The 12,659-nt window shown below is 41.0% G+C and overlaps 1 protein-coding gene across 1 annotated transcript in view; it reads right to left on the bottom strand.

Moving 5' to 3' along the window:
* Positions 1 to 12,428, bottom strand: part of LOC147673141 (SURP and G-patch domain-containing protein 2-like) — a 41,395-nt gene extending 28,967 nt beyond the window's left edge. Inside the window, exons 1-5 of the mRNA XM_086946877.1 lie at positions 12,286 to 12,428; positions 9,885 to 10,013; positions 7,792 to 9,030; positions 4,220 to 4,319; positions 1,769 to 2,172 (exon numbers count right to left, since the gene is read on the bottom strand). Of these exons, the coding sequence (XP_086803003.1) occupies positions 1,769 to 2,172; positions 4,220 to 4,319; positions 7,792 to 9,030; positions 9,885 to 10,005 (1,864 nt within the window). The 5' untranslated portion in view covers positions 10,006 to 10,013; positions 12,286 to 12,428. The remainder of the gene's footprint in view (positions 1 to 1,768; positions 2,173 to 4,219; positions 4,320 to 7,791; positions 9,031 to 9,884; positions 10,014 to 12,285) is intronic.
* Between the last annotated feature and the right edge of the window lie 231 nt (positions 12,429 to 12,659).

Here is a 12,659-nt window from a genome sequence, read left to right as displayed (position 1 = left end):
CCCTAATCAAGTAATCGAAAACGCTTTCCTTTAAAGTTGGGGTACCATCAGTTGCCTGTGAAGTATTGCCATTGGTTGGTGTCGATAATAGATCTAATTAGGGTTTGCACTACAGTGGGAATAGTCAATCTGATTGGAGTACAAATCTCAATTTTTGTGGCAGTCTGTCTCCTGCTGGATGGCTCTGCAAGGGTAATTCATATTCGTCCCAATAGTCATTTACGTGTTTTCACCGTTTGTCTAATTCTTGATGCACTCTCATTCTAAAAACAGCACTGTGAAATGAGAGGAATACTGAATGATAATATTCCTAGATAAACTTTGAATTTTCGTACGGTTAACCAACTTATTTTATCTATCGCTTGTAGTAAGATTAAACTTCATTCTTCTGTTTTGATTGTAAAGCCTTTTTAAGTGGTTCATACAAACGCCTGCCGCTCAGAATACTCACCACTACTTGTATGTATGTGGGAGACAAGTCTAATGGTCACAGAATATTTATTGTTAGATTCATTTTATTCACTGTTTGTTTTGATGAGCCAGTCGTTGAACCATGGGTATACTTTTCTCTCATAGCAGTGCAGCTAAGGGCCTACCGGAGCAGGCAAGGGTTACAGGAATCTGGCTCTGTATATACTATATCAAAGTACGGTATAGTGTGCACAGAGCCTTTGAGTTAGTGACATCATTTGCTGCCTGAGTGTGTACAACAAATACTTAACACTACCCTCTGATAAAGCCTTAGTGCTCGCCCGCACTACCACAAATGGAGAGTTAGGTGCTATCTACGTTTACCTCTGCCTACCTTTGGGATTCCACTGGACTGTGCACACTATACCCAATTTTGGTATAGTATATACAGAGCCAGCTTCCTACAGTAAATTATCAAGGAACTGAGTTCTAATCATTCGACATTTGTCTATCATATCTGTAATACTACATCTACATGGCAGATAAGGTAGTTTAACAGACTTTTTCCCCACAACACAGTAACATTTTGTAGTGACCAGGCAAATGGGATGAAACTATGTGGAGAGCTTAATTAAATTTAATTCAACCCTTTATAGATGTGAACACCCCCGTTCTCAAAACCCATGTCTACTATACAATTAGGAAACGGTACTTCACCAGTTTAAGTTAATTGTAATGTAGCCGTGTTTTGGTCTCATCACCCATCTGTCGAATTTCCGCTTCTCTATTCCCATACCTTGTTTTCCCGGTTTGTCTTGACGCACTTCTTGTGCAACTGTTTTCCTAGCAGCACTTCTTCACGTGGTCCCCTTTCTAGGCCTCTCTTGTTGATGGCTATGACTAGTAAATATATGGTGCATCTTTTTCTTTACACCCCATTTGTAGAGTTGCTAACTTGTTATGAAAAAAAGTTGTGTGGGTGGATGCATCTTTTACTGCTGACATTGTTTTACATATTAAAATCTAACATGGCATGTGCTGCCAACAGAATAGATGGATACTATGAGGCTCCTTTCAAGTATGCACATTCTTCATATACTGATTAAAACTGTAATGCACAAGATCGACTGATCTTAAACAAATAATGCAGTTAATAGCCTTCTCTCTCTGTGTCACTCCATAACACTGATATGCGTCAATAGGAAAGTACTTACAAATACAAGGGAAAGAAATGTAAAAAGGATATGAGAATACAGTCAAGCGACTCAAGAAAATGCAATTTTAAAAGGAGCATGCACGATGAATACCAGTCTCACACTATCTGGACTCAAGAGAGTAGAACACATTCTGAGCCTACCTCCAAGGGATTCAGCATCAATAGTTTCCTTCTTTGGAGTTCCGCTTTTGGAAGATGCAGAGCCTGTTGTGGACTTTTTATCACCGGACTTCCGCTGGTGTGAACCACGTTTTGCTTTTAGCTTTAACATCAGAGAAGCAGAGAGGACGGTCTGGGTACCTATATTCCAGCGCTTCACCTTCCTTCGTCTTGACTCTGCTAATCCCTTCGCAAGTTTTCTCTTGACCTCCAGGGCCCTTCGAGCATACCTTACCGCTCTCATGGACTCAGTAGCAAGGTCTTCCGGTGTCTTTGTTTTTTCTGTCTGCATTTCAGACTCCTTAGTAAATTTTTTCACCTTCCGTAATTCTGCCAGCTTTTTCTGATAATACTTGTACTCCTTACTCTTTTCAGCAAACAAAAACCTAAAAATGCATAACAAAGGAGTGACTCTCATTCTTACATTAAAAGACCGCTATAAATAGGTTTTCAAACAGTAACATGTTTTCAATCTAGAGTGACACTTTCCAAAAGTTGACAAGGGAATTTCAGCCTGGCCAAGCACGCATAAGTTTGCGTGCAATATCAAATGTGCCTACCAAGCACTTTTTATCCGATTTAACACAGTCCACTGATCATTGAAGTCAAAATGTAATGAGTAATTTCACAGATATGAAGCCTGACCTATTCAATAGCCTAATACAGTCCTGCTGAATGACCTCCAAGTCTTTCAAATATTCAATTATTTATTCTGTTAAATAAAAAAATAAAATATCCAAAACAGTTCTAAATAAAGTCAAACTTATCTTGGATTTTAAATAATAGTTTGGATAGGTACCCTGTGGGCTTTTTAAGTTTCTCTTTGTTTGTTCAAAGATAATTTGTCTTTGGCTAATAAAAAAAAGATCTTCAACATCTCCTGGAACTTATTCGACTTATTTTTACATTTTGAGAAGGATACCAATTTTTGTAATATAAATTGGTTGCAAAATGTTTTACTGATAAGCTAAGCCATCCATTTCATCTTTATTTCGACAATATTGTCATAAAAGAAATCACAGATTGTACAGTTAAAAATTGATACAATACAATTAAGTACACAATAAAAGAAACGAGCACGCGTTCTAACAGCTTATCATTACATCAAAGTAAATGACAGAGCACATGGGTAAATACATGGCCATATATCCCACCTCGCCCATCTAGAGTTTGAGGTCAAGCTCCAAAGCATCTAAACAGATGTATCACTGGATCCTAATTCATACAATGTCCACAAACGTCCTTCTAGTATTCCACAGAGCTGCTAAAAATTGAGTTACAGCAAAAACAATTACAGGTGAAAGATCAGTTTTGAGTATTCTATAAGCTTGCAAACAGTGCATGATCCCCAGATTTTTACATTGGGGAATAATCCACCTCCTTCTAGATTTTTGATAAGTAAGGCAGAAAAATACAACATGCAATTCATTTTCCAGCTCCGAGGTACAACCGGGACAATTTTTTTGGGGGGAAGATGGACACCACTTACTCGTGAAGGCTCTAATAGGTAAGGAGCAGTGTCTCCATTGGAGATATAACTTGCTAGAAACAGCAGTTTACCAGTATGCACGGTGCACCTGGCTAGAACGGTAGGACTACCAGAAGGTGTCGGCATGCCCCTTATCAGTGAAGGCAGATGCAAGGGACCCCTACATCATATGGGGAATACATTTTTTTAAAATAAAAACATTACTTTGCATTATGAAGGATACTAGAAGTCACCTCAGTAAATGAGTTTGGCATGTGGCCTTGAGCTTCCGCGTGGACACAGAACTCTGTGGTGACTTGGAGGGCTTAGAAGGTACAGAAGTGGAGGTCTTTAGAACATTACTAATAAAGCATCTAAAATCATAATACACAATATACATTTAAAAAAGGTTCCAACACCAACGCGGCAGGGTTAGGCAGTTAAATCTATTGCAAAGCTGGCTTAATTAAGAGCCAACCCTTTTCAATTGAGTTCTTTGTTGCAATATGGACAGAAGACAAAAAGCATAGGTACACAGTGCCAAAGGACCACTTGATACAGCAGAATTTGCATAAGCAGGCACAATAACCCCAGTCTCCCTCAAATGTCAGTCATATGCCCTATGCACCAGTTTCAATTCCCATCTCTGCCTGTTTAGCTCATGTAAGAAAGGTGTGCGCTGATCCTGTATGTCGAAATCGACACCATCTTAGTTTGAAAATAGTTAAACACTAAGCCAGTACATGAAACATTAGCATGGATACCTTGAATACAATATTTCCATTCCAATTACAAAAGTGGCCTATTGCCTTTAAACAAGATGGAAATGGACTTCCTTCTGGGAACGACTGAACAGATTCAAATAAGAGTAGGCAATTATTTTTTTACGAGTGTAGCAGTAGCAGTTTCTAAACTATACATGAAAGCTCCTGACTTAAAGATTAAATCGCTGCTCCTTAACTTACCAGAATGCAGGTCTCTTTGCCTTATTGTCTGCAGTTCTTGACCTCCGAGAGTCCATGGCATTCTCAAGAAGACGATCAATCGTCTGAAACACATCAGAATCTATAGGGCGACACAAGGTACACTGAACCATAACTGTGCTTGTATCCAAGCATTGACAAAAGTCTACAATTATTTGAGTGGCATCTTTTTATGCAGTGCATCAACCAAAGGTTTAGTCAGAAAATTATCAGACGTGAATCAAAAAGATCATTGCTTATGGCATGCTGTGCAAGTAATGTAGCCACAAAGTAAGCAAAATTTCTGCATATCCTCCCACCCAACAAGGATAGAGTTGCACTGGTAATCCCAACTATACACAGCAGTCAACTCTCTCAAAGGGGTCATTGCAAAACCAACACAAAGGCAATTTTAAATAAAAAAAATTGCCTCAAGAAAAATTGCATCATACATTTTCAGCACTAATGTTCCCGAGCAGACTTGCAACACTTGACAGTAGGCCAGGTATAGAAAGCACTTGCATCAGTTTTGCTCAAACTCCTATTCTAAGTGAAGCCTCACACAACTTTGAAGATGTAGATTTGGATTTCTTGATATTGAGAAGGCTTTAAAACGGACCATATGCTACGTATAAAATCTGTCTTGAATTGAAAATTAACTTACTCTCCTCAGTAACCAGAACTTCATTTTTGTATTTACTTTCCATATTAAATACCGTGTTGTCTCTTGACCCAAGTAAAGGTCTGCTACCACCATCAGGACTGGTGTGCACTCTAGTAAAGAAACTAGTTACTTACCTTTAACTACAGTTCTCCAGCATATTTGCCTTTCATAGATTCAAATACTTTAAAATATTATTTTTGATCTCTCCTCTGAAACATAACATGATTAACCTTCAGGAAAAAAGGATAGGCTATCTTGTCCCATTCTAAACTGGTCTGCCTCATTCCCATATAACATAGCTCGAAGAAACGAAGTCAATAAAACCATTTTAGACATCACTCTGATCTCCACTGGAGAGCCTCAGTGGTTATGGGCTTATTTGTGGAGGTGTATACGAACGTGCATGGAGATAGAAGTCCCCATGGGACAGGCGACAGTTTGAAGAGAGCGTTGTCACAACATTGCTTGGTGCGAAATTGGAAGCACACAAACGGGTGGATTTTTTTAGGCTTTGTCCAGTACAGAGCATACCACTATATCATCTCTGTGACTCTTACCAAAGGAGGTGGCAGCCCTAGAAATGTGAAGATCAATCTCACAGTGGTAAGCACAACAAGCATTGGCACAGCCAATAGGTCTCGCCTTTGGTTAAGTGTTTAGCCATGCAACAGTTGATGTTACACCAAGGATATTGTGCTGGATAACTAAACACTTTTAAGATCCCAAAGGCGAGACCTGTTGGGTATGCTAATACTTGTCTTTAATGTCCTTTGTGGTATTGGTGGTATATTGCCCGTGGGGATGGGAGAGGGGGGGAGGGGGGGGGGGGGAAAGAGATGAAAGGGCAATCCCCATCATATTTCCTCTTAGAAGATGAAAATAGAGGAGGGGCTTACCTGGGATCAGAAAGGGCTCCCTCAACCCGACATCCGTGGGGACCATGCATGGACCCAGTGGCCCAAATTAATTCCACTGCAGAAAATCCCCATGGGAGGATAAAAGGAGAGGGTCTACCCTTTCCCATGGTGCCTTTCCATTTCCCCTAGCCCCTACCCCCCCTCCCCCGGAAGAGCGCAGCCATCATAAAGACAACTACTCACCTTGTGCGTGTGAGATAGAAATGTTCCAGAAGAATCTAATGAGCCATTGCCAACGTGATCGGTGCTCACCCTCCTACCTCGCAAATCAGTTTGGCCCGGAGGGACAGAGGCTCACTCTTTCAGGGGGATGAAAGTGAAATGAAAAGTGCTCAGGGGTGAAAGTGAAATGAAATCTTAAATTACGCGCCCCAGCAATGATTGCAAAACTGTGGCGACTCGAGCCGTACAAAGAGAGCTCGGTAACTTTGGCAGTATTAAAATTTGTTCTGTAACATTTCAAAAGTATATTCCTGCAACTGTCCCCCGTGCAAATTTTCTGTACTTGAAAATATATATTTCAAAAGGCTTTTTTAAAAGTATCAGTGGGTAAAACTTCTTTAAGTGTTTTCCTGGAGGAAAATTATTGGAACGCTGCAGCTGTGATTTCACATTTTTCTGGAGTATTCTGCCATCGAAAAGAAATAGTTTTTCTCCTCAGAGGCCAAGACATCCGGTCTGAAAAAGCAGCCAGTAAAGAACCTAGCAAATCATATTTTAGATGTGCTGACGTCACATGCTATATGCAATGTTTACCAAAGATTTGTCCATTAGTGTACAGCAGCAGGAATGTGGATGCTTCCTGAAAGTGAAAGGGCTGTGAGCATTACCCCTTAAAAATGTATGCACTAGAGAGGCCAGCAGCATGAATGTGCATGCTTTCTGAAAGTGAAAGGGCTGTGAGCATTCCCCCTTAAAAATCTATGCACTAGAGAGGCCAATATTTCAGAGGAGTGTTCTTTGAGGCAGCCCCGCTGCACTTGGAGGCTGATGTTTAACATCTGGAGCTTGGCTCTGCTACTAGCTTTAACAAGGAATGCACGTGGGAGAGAGGGGGAGCAGGATGTGAGCTCATGAGTGGTGCGTGCGCAGGGTGCGCCCCTGCTCGCTCCAGCAAGGTGGATGCTGCCACAAGCACAAGTATGTGCTTTCAAAAAGAGCAGAACGATGGCTAAAGGTCCTACTATGCAACACATGCGTGCTGCGTAGGCGAGACCTAAAAATAGCTATAGGATGTGCACATAATGGGAAAGCTTTAAAAAGCCATCATGAAACCATTAACAGAGAAGTATTTCTTCAAAAAAATACTGAAATGACTGACCATGTGTAAAGCAGTCATCTTGCCATTAGCCATGGCATTACTTTGGTTTGTAGAAACTTTATCTGCCTGCTAAACTTAATAAAGTGCTTTGGCCCTTTCCTCAGGACTATAAATCCAAGTTTTTGAACATATTTAGGGATATGGCAGTGCAGCAGTTCAATGAGTAACTCAGCTGACAATGAAATGGCAGGTACATGAAATAGCAGCCAGGCTGATTTTCTGGCGACTCATTTGGCAATCAGGTTAGCTTTGAATTAATGTACAGCTCCAGTCATGTTTGTCTGCTCACTGAGGTAATAGAAATTTCCAGAGGCAGCCTGCAGATTAGGTACAGAGGGTCACACTGTACAATAGTGAGAGCATAAAATTAGATCTTAAGGTGGGGTCTAGAAGCCCTTCCCTGAACAGTTAACACCATTTTAACCTGGTGACTACATTCCACACAAATTCCAAACAATAAGAATAGTTCAAAACATTCAAATGCCTATTCTCATTCATTCTGTAGCACAAAAAAATCACTTCTCTAGCTTTAATAATTCCACAGTAAAGCATTCAAATGACCCAACTATACTGTGAATCCCTCATCTACAAGTCAACGTACACCCCCACTCCACCCTACACCCCCAGACTCGAACCCAGATTAGCACCAGAGAACCAGGTTTTGCACATTTACCTTCAGGCTCCGACTTGATCTGTGAATCTCCTTTATCCTTTTCTGAAGAATTGGTATTAGACTTCATGCGGAACGGCGTGCCGCTGTTTTCAAGATAGGATTTAAGATGAGACATGTACTCTTTCCCAAACAGAAAGGAATCATCAAGATTTGGGAATCCGGAAGGTTTTGCCACCTTGCCTCTTAAGCCAATGGTTTCAAGAATTCTCTCCTGCCTCAACCATGTAGCGAGTGAGTAGGTTTGGCCAAAGAGCACCAGGGATTTACGACACAAAGAGATTGTATTTTCTAGAGCAGCAGGCAGCTCAGCAGGATCAAAGCCTTTCTTGAGTTCAAAGGTATTGCAGGCCATAAGCAGTGGAACAACACTCCTCAGAAGCGACTCTTGGATGCTCATCATGCTTTTATCAAATGGTTTAATCAGTGCAAAGAAATCATTCTTTGCAACTACCGCATTTTTATTCACCAGCAGGTTTAAAAGATCGTTATCGACTTTGGGACTCTTCAAAGCTGGGTGCTTTAACTCTCTAACCATACTGAAACAGAAATCTCTATGCTCAGGTTTCAGGGAGCATTTGAAAGAAGCTAGAGTTTTGGCACATGCCTCCGTTTCCGCCAAGAAGAGTGCATTGTGCTGCTGATGAAACTCCGGGGAATATTTAACTTTGTGAAACTCCGCCCAGTGAATCAACTGACTTCCAACTTTAGAAAAAACATCGCTGTCGTTCACATCAATCTTGGGTTCCCTAACATTCCATGCTTCTTCATCTCTTGTAGGACCAAGCTGAGCAAACGAACCCTCATGTGCCTGGGCTGCTTGGGCTCTAATTTTCTGCCGCACTGATTCATAATCTGGACTCGTTATTCCTCTAAATGCTTCTACCCTTCGACTGCCTTCAAAGTCACGTTCTTGTGCTCGAAGGGGGCTACGATCTCTGCGTCGAGAAAGAATAAGTTCCTGTTCTCGCAACCAAGCAGAATCTATAGCAGCTGGATTTAACTCTCGTCCCCTTAACTCGGGACTAGCGAAATCTCCCTTAAAGTACAGCTGTTCGCCTATTGGAGGGCTACGAGACCTTTTACGATCCGGAAAAACATAATGAAGACTTGCAGACACTTCATCTTCTAACTCCCGAGTGGATGGTCCTGGAAATTCACTTCTACTTGATCGGAAATACCTTTCAATGTCTCGCAAATCACCTTCATATCTCTCCATTCTTGGGACAGACCTTGAAGGAGCTGAAAGTAATAAAAAAAAAAAGCTTTAGCCTACGTTATAACCAACTATTGCCACAGAGATACGGATATCATTTGAAATAGGTGGGTGCCGGGGGAGGAGGGGGGGGGGGGGGGCAACCAAGCAGCATACAATGGCCACAACTTGCATTCAGTCAAGAATCTGATGGGCTTTCAATATGAACTGCATTGCATTAAAATACATGAATACCAAGACATCCATTCATGTATTTCGTGTAGTTACCTCACCTAGTTTATTGTAACAATATTTAGCGTGCACAAACATTATAGAATGTTGCATTCCTCCAAAACGTTAAACGAGTTGTGGCACGGACCGTCTGACTACACAGTGAAAAATGGCAGTACAAACCCCTTTCTAGAGCTCCAGCCTTAGGGGAAAGGTTGCCTAGAAAGATTTTAAAGCTTGAAGAGGTACTTAGGCTGTTTTTTGTTGCACAGCCTGCAAAGAAGCATTACTCCTACTTCAAATTGTAGTTTCTCAATGTCTACATAGACTTTCTGCAAGATGAGCTTGTGTTTCTAGTAATGTTAATTAAGAATGAATTGTTAGTTAGGAAATGTCACTTCTAACTATAGTTCAACAAAGGAATCACCTCAGAAATCATACTACAAGCATTCAACTTTAATTAAAATTGAAATCAGAAACCCTGCAGCCCTGCAAAAAGTAACTATTTGCCAGAGTGGAGCTGATGGACAGGTGTGTTCTCGTTAAAGCAACAATTTTAACTTCTGAAATCTGACATGTGGAACACTTCATATTGATTTTTTAATGGCTTTATTTAATTAATAATACCCTTATTCACAAGTTGCCTGAGCATGTTTCCAGTGGTACCTACCATGCAGTTGTAATTCGCGTAGAGTTTCTCGAATAGCTTCATCCTTGGTTAGGTTGTATTTCCGAACTTTATCTAGTACCAAAGCATCAAATGCATCTCGGGTAACTCTGTGTTCCGGCATGTTTTAAACTGAAAAACACAACAAAGTCATTAAGTAAATAAACCTTAATTTTAAATTAGAACAACATTTGAAGGATTATTTAAACACTAAGGGCCATATGTATCATAGTTCTGTTTTGCGATTTCTAAATAGCGATTTTTAAGGAATCGCTATTTAGAAATCGCAAAACGGTATGTATGAAAAAAAATTGCATTTTTTTGGGCGATTCCTTAATCTTCCTTATTTGCAAATAAGGAATATTTTCCCATTCATTCCTATGGGCCAGGAGGCCCATAGGAATGATAGTGAAATGCATTTCATTTTGCGATTCGCAATTTGCAAATCGCAAAATTAGATTGATATCAAGGGTGCAGGGGTGTCTCAAGGACACCCTGCTGCACCCCTGAAATCAGCATGTGTGTGCATATGGTGCACATACATGCCCTATGGGCATGTATGTGCGTCACATGCCACATTCAAAAATGCCAATTTGTGCATTTTTACAAGAAATCGCAAATTAGCATCAATTGAAAGTTGGTGGTAAATTGCGATTTCTTAAGCTTAATTCGCTATAGAAAAATGCTTTAGCAAATAAGGAATCACAAATTTATGCGATTCCTTATGATGCGATTTTTTTGATACATATCAAAAAAAGCAAAACAGCCTTTTGCGATTCGCATAGGCCAAAATTCGCCGAATTCCGGCCTTTGCGAATCGAAAAAGGCTTGATACATTTGGCCCTAAAATCTCAATACCATCTTTGCTACATACAATGCGATGCATTTGAAAAATTACTAAAAGTTAAGACAACTCAAACCACAGGCAAATCACTGTATAAACCGCTTTTGAAATAGATATCAAAGAGCAAGAAGAAAAAAAATTATATTGTAAGCCTCCTTTAGCTCTAGACAAAAATCAACGAAATCGGCTTCAGAATACAATAAGTCAGAGAGATGCACTTTAAGACGACCCCATTGCAGTTGCCTGAGGCTAAATGGAAAGCAGTAGACCACCTGGGGTTCTAGCAGCATGTTGGAGATCATCATGGAGAGTTAAGTGTTATCCTACGCCAATTCCAACAGATGGTGATGAATCCATCAAAATAGGCTCTACAACACGTTTCTATGTCTAGTGAAAAGAAATTAATACATAGAAATATAAACCAGTCTCATAGTCCAATCTTAACTGGCAACATACACAATAGCCTGCAACTTCTCTCGACAGCGGAACAGTTTCAATTGCACAGCAAAGTCCTGCAAATACGCCTTGTACACAGTAACTCCTTATCAAATACGGACAGAATTTAAAGCCACCCGGATGCCCCAAAAGTGTGATCTAACAATCCCGAGGTACATATAGTAGCGCTATAAAACTGAAAGCCCTGATATGCAACGAGTGTTGGCCTTCTCTGCCCAGGTTTCTATAACAAGTACCATCTTCAAATGAGGCAGGGGGGTTGCTGTACTACAGCGTCTTGCTGCTTCCGGTGGGTAGAAGTCAGCTTTTCCACAGAGATACTGGTAGTGATGAAACAAGGCACGAGAGCTCAGTTCAGAATACTTTTAATGACAAGAAACATGGCAGTAACCTAAACGGGTAATGCAATATCCTCTCACGAATGATTGATTGATTCACAAATGATTTATTCAGTTCAGAATTGTTCTAAATTATTTTATATATAGAGAGCTGGCAACCAGCCTACAGAGGCCCTAATGAGGTTCGCGGAAGAGATGCACGAAGAACCAATCTCGCCGTGATCAATGGCACACGGGTGCAAAGTTTGCCTCTCAACCTCACGCCAATGCAAGCAAGTCACTTGGATAATTAAGGTGTTTTGATTACAAGACTAATTAAAGAAAATGGGGGGGGGCAAAAGACAGTTTTACCTCTAACTCCCCCCAACAACAATACAACTAATATATATTAATCAATACAAGACTAAAGAGATCTAACCCGTTCCTAAATTAGTTACAATTACACAAAGCTTCTACATTAAATACAAGTATGTATGTGTGTTTATATATATGTATTTTTTATTTTTTTTCCCTTTCGTAATATGGCACCCCCAGGACCTTTCAAACACCAACCCCTCCCTGTTTGGCTACCGCTTTTATTCATAGAAAGGATCAGAGGCGCTTTGGCCTGAGGTCCAGGCCAACAGAAGGCCGGGGACCGGAGGAGGCGGTTTCATCCTCCTGAAGCCAGGGAGACGTCCCCTTCACTCAAAATGGCGTCGGCAGCCGTTGCCGAGCCGCGGGGTTGCACAGCACGGGTGCGGAAGCGAGGGAGAGTGACTCTTACCGGCCGCTGGGGGTGGGGTCTGCTCCTCGTTGCCGGTCACCGGAGTCCAACGCACCGACCAGACCGCTCGCCGCGCGCCCCTGACGTCACAACAGGAACAACGCACTGCGAGAGTCGCAGTGGAAACAAAAGAAGGACCAACCTCCGAGGAAAACGGAAGTACGTCACTACTCTGCGACCGTGACAGCCATTTTTTATTTTTATTTATTAATTTAATGCGCTTTTATATAACGCAATCTTTACCCGAAGGTATCGGAGCGCTTTACATAAGAACCAGTTGCAAAACATAAGGACTAAGGATTACATGCGTTACATAAAAGATCCGAACAGAAAGAATTGCAAATGTACAAAATGTAAAGTCACACAAAAAGAGA

The sequence above is a fragment of the Lissotriton vulgaris genome, chromosome 12 (assembly GCF_964263255.1).
Source record: "Lissotriton vulgaris chromosome 12, aLisVul1.2, whole genome shotgun sequence".
In the NCBI taxonomy this organism is placed as follows: domain Eukaryota; kingdom Metazoa; phylum Chordata; class Amphibia; order Caudata; family Salamandridae; genus Lissotriton; species Lissotriton vulgaris.
This window is presented reverse-complemented; position numbering and strand designations above follow the sequence as displayed.